At 36.2% G+C, this 12,123-nt stretch overlaps 2 protein-coding genes across 2 annotated transcripts; one reads left to right on the plus strand and one right to left on the minus strand.

The window, feature by feature from the left end:
- Positions 1-315: 315 nt before the first annotated feature.
- LOC107045875 (nucleoporin Nup37) lies at positions 316-3,216 on the plus strand. Its single transcript, XM_015268282.1, has 4 exons — positions 316-571; positions 644-841; positions 2,202-2,569; positions 2,719-3,216. Exons 1-4 carry the CDS (start codon positions 422-424, stop codon positions 2,969-2,971), a joined length of 969 nt encoding a protein of 322 aa, XP_015123768.1. The 5' UTR covers positions 316-421; the 3' UTR covers positions 2,972-3,216.
- Positions 3,217-3,920: 704 nt separating this feature from the next.
- On the minus strand, positions 3,921-11,308 carry LOC107045876 (gem-associated protein 5; the record flags this gene model as incomplete). Its single annotated transcript, XM_015268283.1, is given in 2 exon segments — positions 3,921-8,415; positions 11,224-11,308. A coding segment is annotated over 1 exon segment (4,071 nt). The 3' UTR covers positions 3,921-4,335.
- Positions 11,309-12,123: the final 815 nt, after the last annotated feature.

Here is a 12,123-nt window from a genome sequence, read left to right on the forward strand (position 1 = left end):
ACCTACGTGTCAATGATAAATATGTCGAGAAAAAGGAAAAGACTTTTAGATCATTAGATTGTGCATTCATTATACTATTGATTATAATATGTTCGATTTTACATTCCTGACAATTATTACAAAATGCGAGGAGCTACCGTATTGAGAACCCCTTTCCGGTTATCGACAATTTTATGCTCGGGTCCTATCATACCAACAGTTCCGTACGCTCCATCGTAGTCCACGCGCCACCGCTACAATTTTTGTTTTTGAACACTTTACATTGGCCCTGTTCATCTCCCCTATAATCTCTGAGTTAAACCCCCCGATCCGGGCCTCTACTGAGGTCTATCCTCGGACCCGGCTCTCATACTCCATTGTTCGATACATTGTGCACTTGTTGAATTGGTAAATAATTTTGATAGAACCATTTTTTTTTAGAATGGATGAGGCTATTTATTCGGCTCCTACCTACAAGTTAACGTATCAAGATCAGATTTATGCGGTCAAATTATCGCCATACGAGTGGTCACAGAATTTAATTTGTATTGCGTTTGGTGAGGAAATTTCTGTTGGAACTGTCAAATTTCAGGTAGCACTAATTTTAATCATTTATCCACAATTTGAAAACTAGAAGATGAAGTCATTTGATTTTTTTACCTAGGATGAAGAAGATGTAGCTGAGGACGTTGTTTACACTCCAATTAGAACGTTTCATCATGATACTAGAGTTCACTCGATGGCTTGGAGTCCGGAAACTTCGTTGAGTGTTGTGCCAAAAATTGTGGCTTTTTGTATCGCTGGTGCTGATTTTAAAATACGTCTTTATAACAGTAATTTAAATGATATCAATACTTATGAGGTAATTATCATAATTATTAATTTTAATTAGACTTGTACTGAAAATTCTATTAGATTTCCCCCCGTCCTACTGATAAATTCAGCAACTTTTGCGTGCGTTTTTTTCCTTTTCTTGTTGGAAATTTCCAGTATAAAAACATGGAAAATCTAATACGACGAATTCATATAGAAACTATCTTTACAGAATGAGTTGTATAGAAAGATCAAAATATTCATTTTTTCCATCTATTCAAAATTGTTCTTACTAATTGTGTATTGTCTTTATTTATCAGAATGTAGGTTAGTCTATTTGAATATTCCTGAGTTTAATTTCTAATGGCAATGTCAGGATTGGAATGAGACAGGTTCAATGTTACAGTGTTTTATTTAAACTTTATAGGATTAACTGAATAGGAGAGGCTGGGGGAATATGGACACAGATTTAAATAATTAGTTGAATTGGATCAAATAGACTGTTCCGACTTTATTTAAAAGTTATAAAAACAAACACATTGCCATAAGACTGCGTCGTAGGAGTGGTAAGGTAAAGCAAAAACGGGGTAAAATGGACACTGATTTCTTCCTCAATTTCATTTGTTTCAACAATATTATTCAATTTCTGAAATACTAGTCATGACTGTGATTTTCAAATTAAAAAGAAAGACTCATTTTTGACTTTCGTCGTGAGGGGTGGTAAACTAAATTTTTCTATGCTCATTTATCCTTCCCTCCCTCCATTGTCTTATGGTAATTTCGTTTGTGAGTAGAAAAGTAGCCATCTTACAAACTTCGCAATTGGTAAAAGGTCAGTTGTATAGGACGTGCAATTGTTCATTGAAAAAATCAATAATTTTAAAGTCATTTCAATAGTAACACAGAAAATCCAAAACTACTCTATATTTCACACCTCAATGTAAAATTTAATAGAGTTGAAGTTTATTTGTTAATATCTCTTCCAATTCTAATTTCTGTCTATAAAAAAATACTCACGATTTTGTAAGATTCTTCGTTTTACCGCTTCGCTACTGAATTGATTAAATATCCAAATGATAAACGAACTTGAGTCAAACTGACCCTCGTAAACATTCAATTTCCATAAAAATATCACTGAATAAATTCGTTTATAAATAACAATTGTTTTTGGAACATGAAAGTTGAATAAGATGGGACTTCGAGTGCAGAATATAATTTACAGATAAAATATGGGTTTCTATGATTTGTTATGTGTATTGCATCAGAGATTGTTGGAGTAAAGGATAAGGTCTGCTAATTTTGTTCTCATTCGTGAAATCTGATTCTTGCGATAAATATTACAAATTTCTTCATAATTTCTGCGCAATTAGAGTAATATCGAAATAATTGCATAATTCATTTATTTTCAGGTACTTTCTGGTCACAGAGATTATGTAAATGAAATAGCGTACGAATCAGAGGGTGAATTAGTAGCCTCGGTGTCAGACGATCACACCTGCAAATTGTGGGCTGTGAAAGAAGACCAAAAATGCATCTCATCGTTTTACCTAACATCTCCAGGAATGAGTGTTTGTTGGCACAAGGAAGAGTCTGGAAAGCTGCTTGTTGCTGAAAAAAATGGATTAATTAGGATGTACAATGTTAGATGTGAACAAGCCATTATGTCTTTAGACGCTGGGGTAGTTCCACTCTCTTCGGCTGATTGGGCACCGAATCCGTTGAAAGTTGCGTGTTTAGCTGCTGGAGAATTATTGGTTTGGGATGTCTCTAGACCGAGGTAATCAATAATTACATAATTTTTTCAGCATTCATTCAATTCAATCATCTTGTAGAAGAAGACGAGCGCAAAAGTTGGGCTGATGGAAATTTCTCTACCTGAGACGCAAATTATAGTATCTTAATTTTCTTTTTTTCTCATTTTTTCAGTCGACCCCTAGAAACAAAAACCATCCACGTAGAAGGAGGAATATCCCTGAAATTCGCATGTGGAAATGAAAATATAATCGCCAGCATTGGACGTCCAGACAATGTTTTGAAGGTGACAAATTTACGAACAAAACAAGTGGTCCTCAGTGCAACTGTTCAACTCTACGGAGGCATCACTTGGCATTACAAACTACTTTATATTTGTGCTGCTAGTGACAGGGAACTCCTTTTCTGGAGGATTAATTCCAAGTGAAACAACATATTTTTCTTAAATCGTGCAAAACGAACTCGATTGTCTCCAGCTAAACTGCCGTCTGTACATACATTTATATCAGTTTTTTACTATTTTAGAAAATGAAATAAAGAAAAATGGCATTTTTTGAACCCAGTTTTCAGAAAAAGTCAGATGAATATCGATTATACGAGTTATTCTGCAAATAAACCGAAAATTCGGAAGAATATTTGTTGTCGAATAATAATTAGGTACCAATGACTGTTTTTTGAAGCCTCTTTTCAATTCTTTATCCTAAAAAACCCCAGCTCAGTATCTTTGCTCCAATAAAGAATTGGATGACATAAGCAAGTTTAGCCAGACACGTTCTTTCTTCGATTCAGCGAAAGGAGATTATTTGAAAATTATTCTCATACGCTCGAATCTGAAACCTCTATGGAAAGGTTTATTTCTATTAGAGTCTGTTCACTGTCGAATTGACATTGGTATGGAAATTCTTGGGGTAAGATTTCCATTTTTTTTCCTTTTGTTCTTTTTCTTTTTTTAAGGGGAGACTACTAAAGGTTTTAAAAGTCGCCGGCTATTGGACTGGGATTTCTCATGCATTGAAGATCGATTATATGGGTCTAAAACGAATAATTAGTGTAAAAAAAATAAATTAAATTTGACGCATTAGTCTTTTGTGATTCGACTCCTACATAGCTAATTTCGTTTTGTACATATTTGTTCAAAAATTTTGAAAAAAAAACCCTCTAGCTCAAAAATTGGAGGCCCTGGACTATTTTTAACATTTTAAGCGTCTGTGGGGCAACCGAACAATAAACAATTTTTTTTCACTAATTATTCTTTTTTAGACATATATAATCGATTTTCACTGTATGAAAAATTTCATTCCAATAGCCCGTGACTTTTAAAACTCATAGTAGTCTGCCCTTAAGTGGCGGATCGATTTTTTGTAATTGCAAGTTGATTAAACACACATTTGTTTTTAATGAAAAAATAATGACCAGCGGTGTTGACTTCGATCAGCTTCACTGGGTTTATGTACATACTTTTACATATTTTTTTCAACTGTATAAAAACAAAAATTTGCGAATCTACGTAGGTACCATGGCTGATTTCTTAAGAAGTTGATTGATTCTCCAATATAATAAAACGCAAATAAAAAAAAATAGAATTGCTTCAATGGATAAATGAAGTGAAAATTCAATTTCTTTCTTAGAAAGAAAAATGGAAAACAGAAACAGTTGTTTTGCAATAATTATGCAAAATATAAATAAACGTATGAAAAAAAATAAAAATCGTAACGTGTGAGAAAATGTGAAATGGGAGCATTATCTTGAATACTCTTTTAGTTACATAAATTCTTATGAGTAATAACTGAGTTACTTTTCACTGAAAAAAGTCGTGGCCCTCTTCCAAGCATCGATGGCAGTTTTCTCAAAACAACTCCTCACTTTCTCATTCTCAATGAGAGTCCCCAGTTCAGTTACTTTGCTATGAATCAGCATTGGACTAGGTGCGCACACGCGTTCTTCAACAAACTTTTTCTGAGCTTGTCTCGCCTCGTCCAGTCTCTTCAACAGTTCATTCTGATCCTTCTTGTCTTCCTCCTCATCACTTTTCTCACTCTCGGTCGCATTATTCTCCGCAGAAATCAACGAGTTCTGTAACTTGGTTATTTCAGTCATTCTCATCCAGTACTTGACAGTCTCCTGATCCAGGAGGAACTCCAGGGACTTCCCAACGAGTTTAGCGACAAAATCGACTGAAGTTTCCTTTTTATCTTCCTGAATCTTATTGATGCTTCCAAGCAACCAATTGAGTAGTCCAAGGCACAAATATATTCTCAAACTTTTCTGAACTCCCTTCACCCCATCCTTTTCTTTCTCCTCGAAATAAAACATCGAATTTTCGTCCGCAGGACTGACATTTTCCAAAATCGAAAGAATTCTAATGAGGATTTCCTTCTGAACTTCAGCAGATCTCCTTGAATTCATCAATTCATATTGAGAAATTGCCCCTAGTGCTTCAACAAGATGTCGAGCTCTCTTGTCTTCATCTGGAGCGGCAGCAGCCAACGCAATGTCTCTGCTGATCGATAACCAAAGCATTGATTCAGTTTGATTGATTGCATCAGCTAGAGGGTAAGTAACTTTATCTAACTTGTTATAGAACGACGGAAAGTTCTCCGCACTCATCTCCATCACTCCAAACTTGTTCTTCAAGTTTTTGATTAATCCATAAGATGATTTTCCCTTCAACCAGCTTTCAACATAATTCGTCTCAAATTTCTCATCAACTTTCTTCCTTATTTCCTCAAGAGCTTCTAACTGAATTAATCGATACTCCACACTGGGAAATTCCTCCAATAATTTCTTAGACTTATCGTAATTAAACTCCGATAATTGTAGATTAAAAGCTTCTTCAACAATGGAATCACTCAACTCTTGATTGTTTTCCATACTCGCTAATTTGGCAGCTGTTACAAGTGTCGAGGCATCTTTTCTCCTTGCTAACATTCGTGCAGCCTCTGAGAAATTTCGATTAGCTATCAGACACAGTGCAGCTTCCTCAAAGGAGCCACTTTTGCTGACAGCAGCCAGCCACTCCTTACTTAACTCCTTAAAAATTTCATCGTTAGAATCTAATTTGCATTTGGCTATTACATAAGCTTCTTTGTATAATTTTGCCTGCATCAAAACCTCAATGGCTTCATAAATCTTATGGAGACTCAACAAATAAGACGCAGCCTTCATTGGATTCCCTTCTTGAATCAGCTGATGGGAGTAAGCCTCGCACACTTCTCTCCAGAATTTCATGCTGAGATTGGGAGCAAGGGAGACCATGAAATCACTCAATGACTGTGTCTCCATCGCCCTGGTAATTGTTTCTTTCAATTTGTTGTCCCATAGACTCATTTCCACTGTCATCATCAGGTGTCCCTGCTCCCAATGAGTGTCCCTCTCCACCTCCAGGATGTTTGATATCACGTCTTTGCTTCCAAAAATCGTCTGAGAGGATTCGAAACCTTTTACTTGCTTCGCCAACTCCAAACAAGACTGGAGCATTGTTTCTTTATCGTTTATTTGCTTTCGGTAATTTGGAAAATAAGGAATAACTTTTTTTGCTCGCTTCTTATCCTTTTCCTTTGACTTCAGAATCTCTTCCATTGACTTTTCATTTGAGTTTTCCGCTGCTAAACCTTCAGTACAATTCACCACCGACTTTTCATTTGTTTGGGATATTGAAGTGGATTTTTTACTTGATTTTTTCGATTTACTTTTTGTAGTGATGGGTTCTGCAGTTGGGAGCACCACTTTTTGATTTGAAAATTTCCAAACACGAAGTGACCAGTCGGAAGAACCAGAAAATATTAAATTATGATCCAGTGGACTCCACATAACTGACTGCACTCCACTGCAGTGGCCAGTGTAGGTTGCAAGTATCTCCTGTCCTTCGATCTTCCAGACTTGAACAGTGCTATCAGCACTACCTGACACTAGATATCCACTGATGTGTGGACTCCAGGCATGTGAATAAATTCTATCAGAATGACCAAAAAGATTTGCTATTACTTTATAGAAATTCTGACTGGTATCTTGATTCTTCTCCTCTTTATTTAACATCTCTGTCATACTCGTCATGTCGAAAACGGCAATGATGGGAGTGGTGGTGGAGGCAGCGAGATAATTTCTAAAGTGAGAAAAGTTCAGGTCTGTGGCAGTGCTGTCTGGATGCCAAGTGAGGCACTCCACTGGTTTCTTCAGCAGGAAGATTGTTTTTCCAAAACTTTCAAGTTTTTTATTTAAAAATGATATAGATCCATCATCGTGGCCAACAGCTAGGCAAGAGTAGTCTGGTTTCCACGCTATTTCGGTGCAGCTCTTCTTGATAAGTACCTCAGGCCCCTGCTGAGGTTTATCATAATTGAAACAAGTGAGTTCTCCATCTCCACAACAGTAGAGTGAATACGTCGATGGGGTTTTGTCATTCGAAGGATTTGCAGTTGAAGCACTTGGGCCCCATTCAAGACGATAGATAGTCTTTCTGTGATGCATCTTGAAGACAACAGGACGTTTAGCAACATTAAAAATATCGTAAACTCCAACTCTCCCTTCGCTAGTTCCATAAGCCAAGAGATTTTCCTTGTCAGGATGCCAGGCTATAGCAGTTACTCTGTCTTTTATATCTTGCCAAGCAGTGATGATGTCAAATGTTGTTTTATGAGGCTCCGATAAATTCCAAACCCTTAACATTCCATCACCCACACCAAAAGCAATCCTGGACGTATCCAAGGGACATGGAGAGATACAGTACACGTAACCGGAGAGTGTGGGGATACTGTACTTAATTCTCCACGTATCATCTTCCTCTTTCAGAACAATGCAGATCACTTGACGCTCTTGTCCGGTCGTCCAGATCTCCCTGTCTTTAGATACCATTTCCTCTTTCTCTGTTCTCCAGTTCTCATCGTCAGATGGTTTGATCTCTTGTCGTGTTTGTGGTTCAATGTAACTTGATATTGAGAAGATAGCTCTGGAGTGATGACCGTGAATTACCCTCCAGTCTGGTCTCAATTTTCCTTTAAGTGCATTGAGTTTGAGGGACAAGAGTTCACCGAATGCGGAATTAGCAACGAGAATACCAGGCTCAACCCAGAGGATAACTGTGAAGGTGCTGGCATTCAGTTTCGTTCTGTGTGTGGTGTTGTCTTGAGGAGAGCTGGGAAGAGATACTTTAACTTCGTATCTACCATCAGTTGCAGGCCTCCAGATGTAGATGGAACGATCCTTGGCGCCTGAGGCAAGGAGATAGTCTTTGGGGAAGTCCTCTTTGAATATGTTGAGGGGTGTGGGACACCAGGAGAGGCTGACGATTTCATAATCGTGGCCACGAAGTTTATGGATTATTTTCCCGTGGGAGTTAACGATGTAAATGAGCCCTGATTTGGTGCCTATTGCAATGAGATCGGGGTTGTGAGGACTGCAGGAGAGGCAGGTCGCGGTGAACTTGCCCAAATGAAATATTTGGCAAGTGTTGAAGGAGTACTGCCAGGTGAGGAGAGAGCCCTGAGTGCTAATGGCACAGATTAGGTTTGGGTCGCTCTTAGACCAGTCTACGCTGATTACTTTGTGCTCCGATTCGATGAAGCTCTTTGAAGCGGTCATCTCGAGCTTGTCGAGGTCCCAAACTTTAATGCAAAGGTCATTGCCACCTGTGACGAGCAAGTTTCTCCCTGGTTGGCCATAGTCAGGGCAAAATGCTAGAGAGTTTATTTTATCGGTGTGGATGTTGGGAATGTTGGCGTAGTTGAGAGCTTGGTTGTCCTTTGAGTTACGTTTAGCCACGATCAGACAGGCTTTCGCAGCCCACGCGATAGTGCCATCTCTAGCACATGCCAATATCGTGCTGAGGTACCAGTTTGGGGCTGCGGGAAGAGTCACTTCGTTCATTTTTCGGATCTTGAAAAACAAAATTTTGCCTTTGTGATAATTGCTTGGATTCATGTGTTAACTGGAATATGTTGTACTTTTACGAAATATTTGAGGTGATTAACATGGATAAGATTATAGTGGTCGTGTTTCATTTGCAAGTAAATATATTGAATTTTGTATCTCTGCAGACGGAAAAGGTTTAGAGGAAAGATGTAGAAACTTCCTAATAAAACAAGGGTATCTCAGAATTTCTGAATAAACTAAGGTATCTCTAATCTTATGTATTGTATTTGTTTAACGTACGTAATAAGTATGTAAGGATTGTCATTTGTGTAAATTCATACAAAATCATTTTTTTCTTAGTGCAGAATAAACCTTATGATTTAAATGCTTACAACAAAAGAAAACAAAGGTATCTCAGAATTCCGAAAACTCATGTAACTAAGACGAAATAAAAAAAGATTTATCTCTATAACTCTGATTAAATACTGTGCAAGTGGTACTCATTTTAATACGTATAATTCCCAGAGAAATCAGCAATTGTTTTACGAAACCTGCTTATGCACATAAGTCCTGGCTAATCTCACTCTCACAATTTCTTTTCCCTGTATCCGTATTTTGATTCCGAGTCATAGAATTCAATATCTGTTCTAAAATAGAATTATATATCTATTCTAAAACTCCACTACACTCGTTTCAAGAGATGATTTCAATTTTCCTATTAATGAATTGTGGATTGATGATCTATCCACTCAGTTCTCCCGTTGAATCCTTGATGTAATCACTCCACTCGTTCCTCCCATTCATTTTTATTAATTCTGTAGCATGAATCTTTTAACATTATATAAGCTAAATTAATTTATACTATGTTATTTCATTTTATTTCCATTTCTGTCTTCACAATTAGATTAATTTAATTTTATTCATTTTTATTGTTATTATATGTATTTTTGTTCCTTAAGTCACAAGTTACAACACTGAATGAAGAGAAATCAGAAGCCGCAGTAGCTGCTTGCACCATGTGTATGCGTAAGCTCTGGCTCACGGCTTTTATACATTTAGTTTTTTTAGAGCTACTATTTTTTCATCTCTTTTTTTTCATCATAAACATTGGAGCAAAAATCCATACGGATGGATTTTTATCACTGATTTCATTAATATGCGCGAAAACCGTTTAAAATGAGTTTTTACATGCAAAAAAATATTCGTGCCTAGACACGCCCACTTTTCCCGACTTCTCTAAAAATTCCCCATAAATTACATTTTTCATTTCTTTCTTTTTCTTTAAATTAATTAGTACCAATGATCTGAAAATGTGAACGAATATGAATACTTTATATCCCTTTGATCTCATTTCAATGGAACCGAAGAAGGAAATTGCAAAGAGAAATCGATCATCATCAATCAGTATCAATAAAGTAAAAAAATCTATTTTTCTATGTCTTCAAAATTTTCCAAATTGTTTTTTTCTTCTTAAAAAATGAAGGGAGATTAACATTCTCCATTCCTGTAATCGTATTACGTTCACAGAAATAGGAAATACGGAAAGTGGAGGGAAGGAAAATCAGAAATAAATTTTAACAATCAATTTTTCTATCGTGAAAATTTCAAAACGTTATTTTTCTGAATAAAGAAGAAAAACTAAAGTTTTTTCTTTCTATTATCTCGTTCCGATGGAAGAAAATGAAAAGAGGATGAGAAACAAAATCAACACAAAAAAAGAATTTTTAATTTTTTAATGTCTAGAAAAAATTTTAAAATTCATGTATTTTTTCGAATAATGAACCAATACTCATAAATTCAATTTTTATCGTCACATTTTCATAGAATACATGAAAAAATAGCAAAGAATTCAAATCGGCGATAAAAAAATTTACGAATTATTCTTATGTAATTCACAATATGTCGACTGAATCGGTTAAAAACTATTCAATCAGCATTAACGAAATAGTTTTTTTCTGATTTCGTTTGAGTTAGACGATTATTCCCCGGAAAATTCAGACAGATTAGTTGTATAGGGAATACTGAGATACCTGTTTGTTCAGAAATTCTGAGATACCCTTGTTTTAAAAATAAAAATGAAATATTCTTGTTCTATTAGGAAGTGTCGATATTATTTGTAGTAAAATTGAAAGGCTTCAAATCACGATTTTCTGATATTTTAGTGCAAACTTGACATTTTTTTGAATAGAAACAAGATAATGTAAATAAAAGTTTTCAACTGATTTGTTTATATTATCTCATTTGAAATTTGTCATATTCTCTTTTTCTTTCATTTTGTCTTACGTTGATTCAAACTCGATTACATTTATTGATTTTCATTTTCATTATTATTGCCCTGCCGCACATGATCTGAAAAAGTATGAATTGTATCAGGTAAAAGGGGCGGAAGTCTCAAATAGAGGAACAATTTCTTTTCAGATCATTATGCGTTAAATGCTTACACCCTGTATATACACTCCAAAATTAAGCTGACAACGTAAATAAAAAATGTTGAGATGTTGTTTGCATTTGCGTTTTTCATACGCTTTTAAATCTTTTGAGGTTAAGCTGCGTGTAACAGTGCAAATTCAATTTTTCCTATGAATGAATGTAAAATTTGAGTAAATGACAGTCTTACTAAGAACAAAAAAACTCTGTTAGTACAGATACTTCGTTTTTTGTTCTTGTACATTTATATGGCCTGTACGTTCATGTACGTTTATGAAAATTTAAAGGTTAACCGGAATGTGAAAAGGCGCGAATGAAATAGCCTTGTAGAAAAATATTGAATTCATAAGATTAATTACTCATTCAATGTCTAGGAAGATCCGGAGCCCCTTTTCGATTAATTACCTGTAAACTCGTTCGTTCGCAGCGGATGTCTTATTATTGAAAGTCCTTATATAAAAAAAGCATGCATTGGAAACTGTCATGGCGGTGAGCATGTAAAAAGTGTCATGGCGGCGCATGAAGGATGCATTCTCATCATGAGAATGAGCAATGCGGCCGCAGAGATAATTGGGGACGCTTAATAACAAGACGCCCTCTATGAATGTCTGCGTAAGAGTGCACATCTACGATACTCAAGCAAATGGGGGCTTATGTAAGCGCGTGTGTGTATACCTCTTTGACGGCCATATTGGCCAAAAACAGCGCCCTCAATGATATTTCCTGTTCCCAATAGGGGAGATTGCGGATGGGCGACAAAATCCCAAAGGACCAAAATCCAAACCGGAAATGAGGGAGGGGGAATGCTGAAGTAAGAAGAGGTGCCATCTAACGATCGGAGTGAATATAGTATCGCGNGTGCCATCTAACGATCGGAGTGAAATATAGTATCGCCTTGTTCCTGCAGATGGCGGATGCAATATTAAAAGAATGTTGAAATCAAAGATTTTCTTCGTTTTGAAGGCTTCGAAAATCACGACGCGATGAGAATGCTACCGGGAGCGCCCGGTATTTTTTTTTTTCACGGGAAATATTGATCAAAGAGCAAATTCATTACAACAATAATATTCCGTGGCTATCGGACGCTATCGGAACAATTTTCATTAAAAAGAAATGTTTTGCAACAGTAGCAAGAGTTTATCGGGCGAGAACTGCTACAATTTTTTTCATTGAAAATAATAGATTTTCAACAAATTTTTAACAACATTTATACATGCAGGCTACCGGGTGGAACCGGTACTTTTTTTCCGAGGGAATATTATTTTTCCAACAATCTTTGACAACAATAATATAGGCAGTCTACCG

The sequence above is a fragment of the Diachasma alloeum genome, unplaced genomic scaffold (assembly GCF_001412515.2).
Source record: "Diachasma alloeum isolate Michigan unplaced genomic scaffold, Dall2.0 Dall_scaffold_01098, whole genome shotgun sequence".
NCBI classification, from domain to species: Eukaryota; Metazoa; Arthropoda; class Insecta; order Hymenoptera; family Braconidae; genus Diachasma; species Diachasma alloeum.

Bases quoted from the DNA above. Each gene is read 5' to 3' on its own strand.
- LOC107045875 (XM_015268282.1), top strand. From the start codon at position 422: ATGGATGAGGCTATTTATTCGGCTCCTACCTACAAGTTAACGTATCAA. The intron at 572-643 runs GTAGCACTAATT...TTTTTTACCTAG, and splicing joins TTGGAACTGTCAAATTTCAG to GATGAAGAAGATGTAGCTGA. The intron at 842-2,201 runs GTAATTATCATA...ATTTATTTTCAG, and splicing joins ATGATATCAATACTTATGAG to GTACTTTCTGGTCACAGAGA.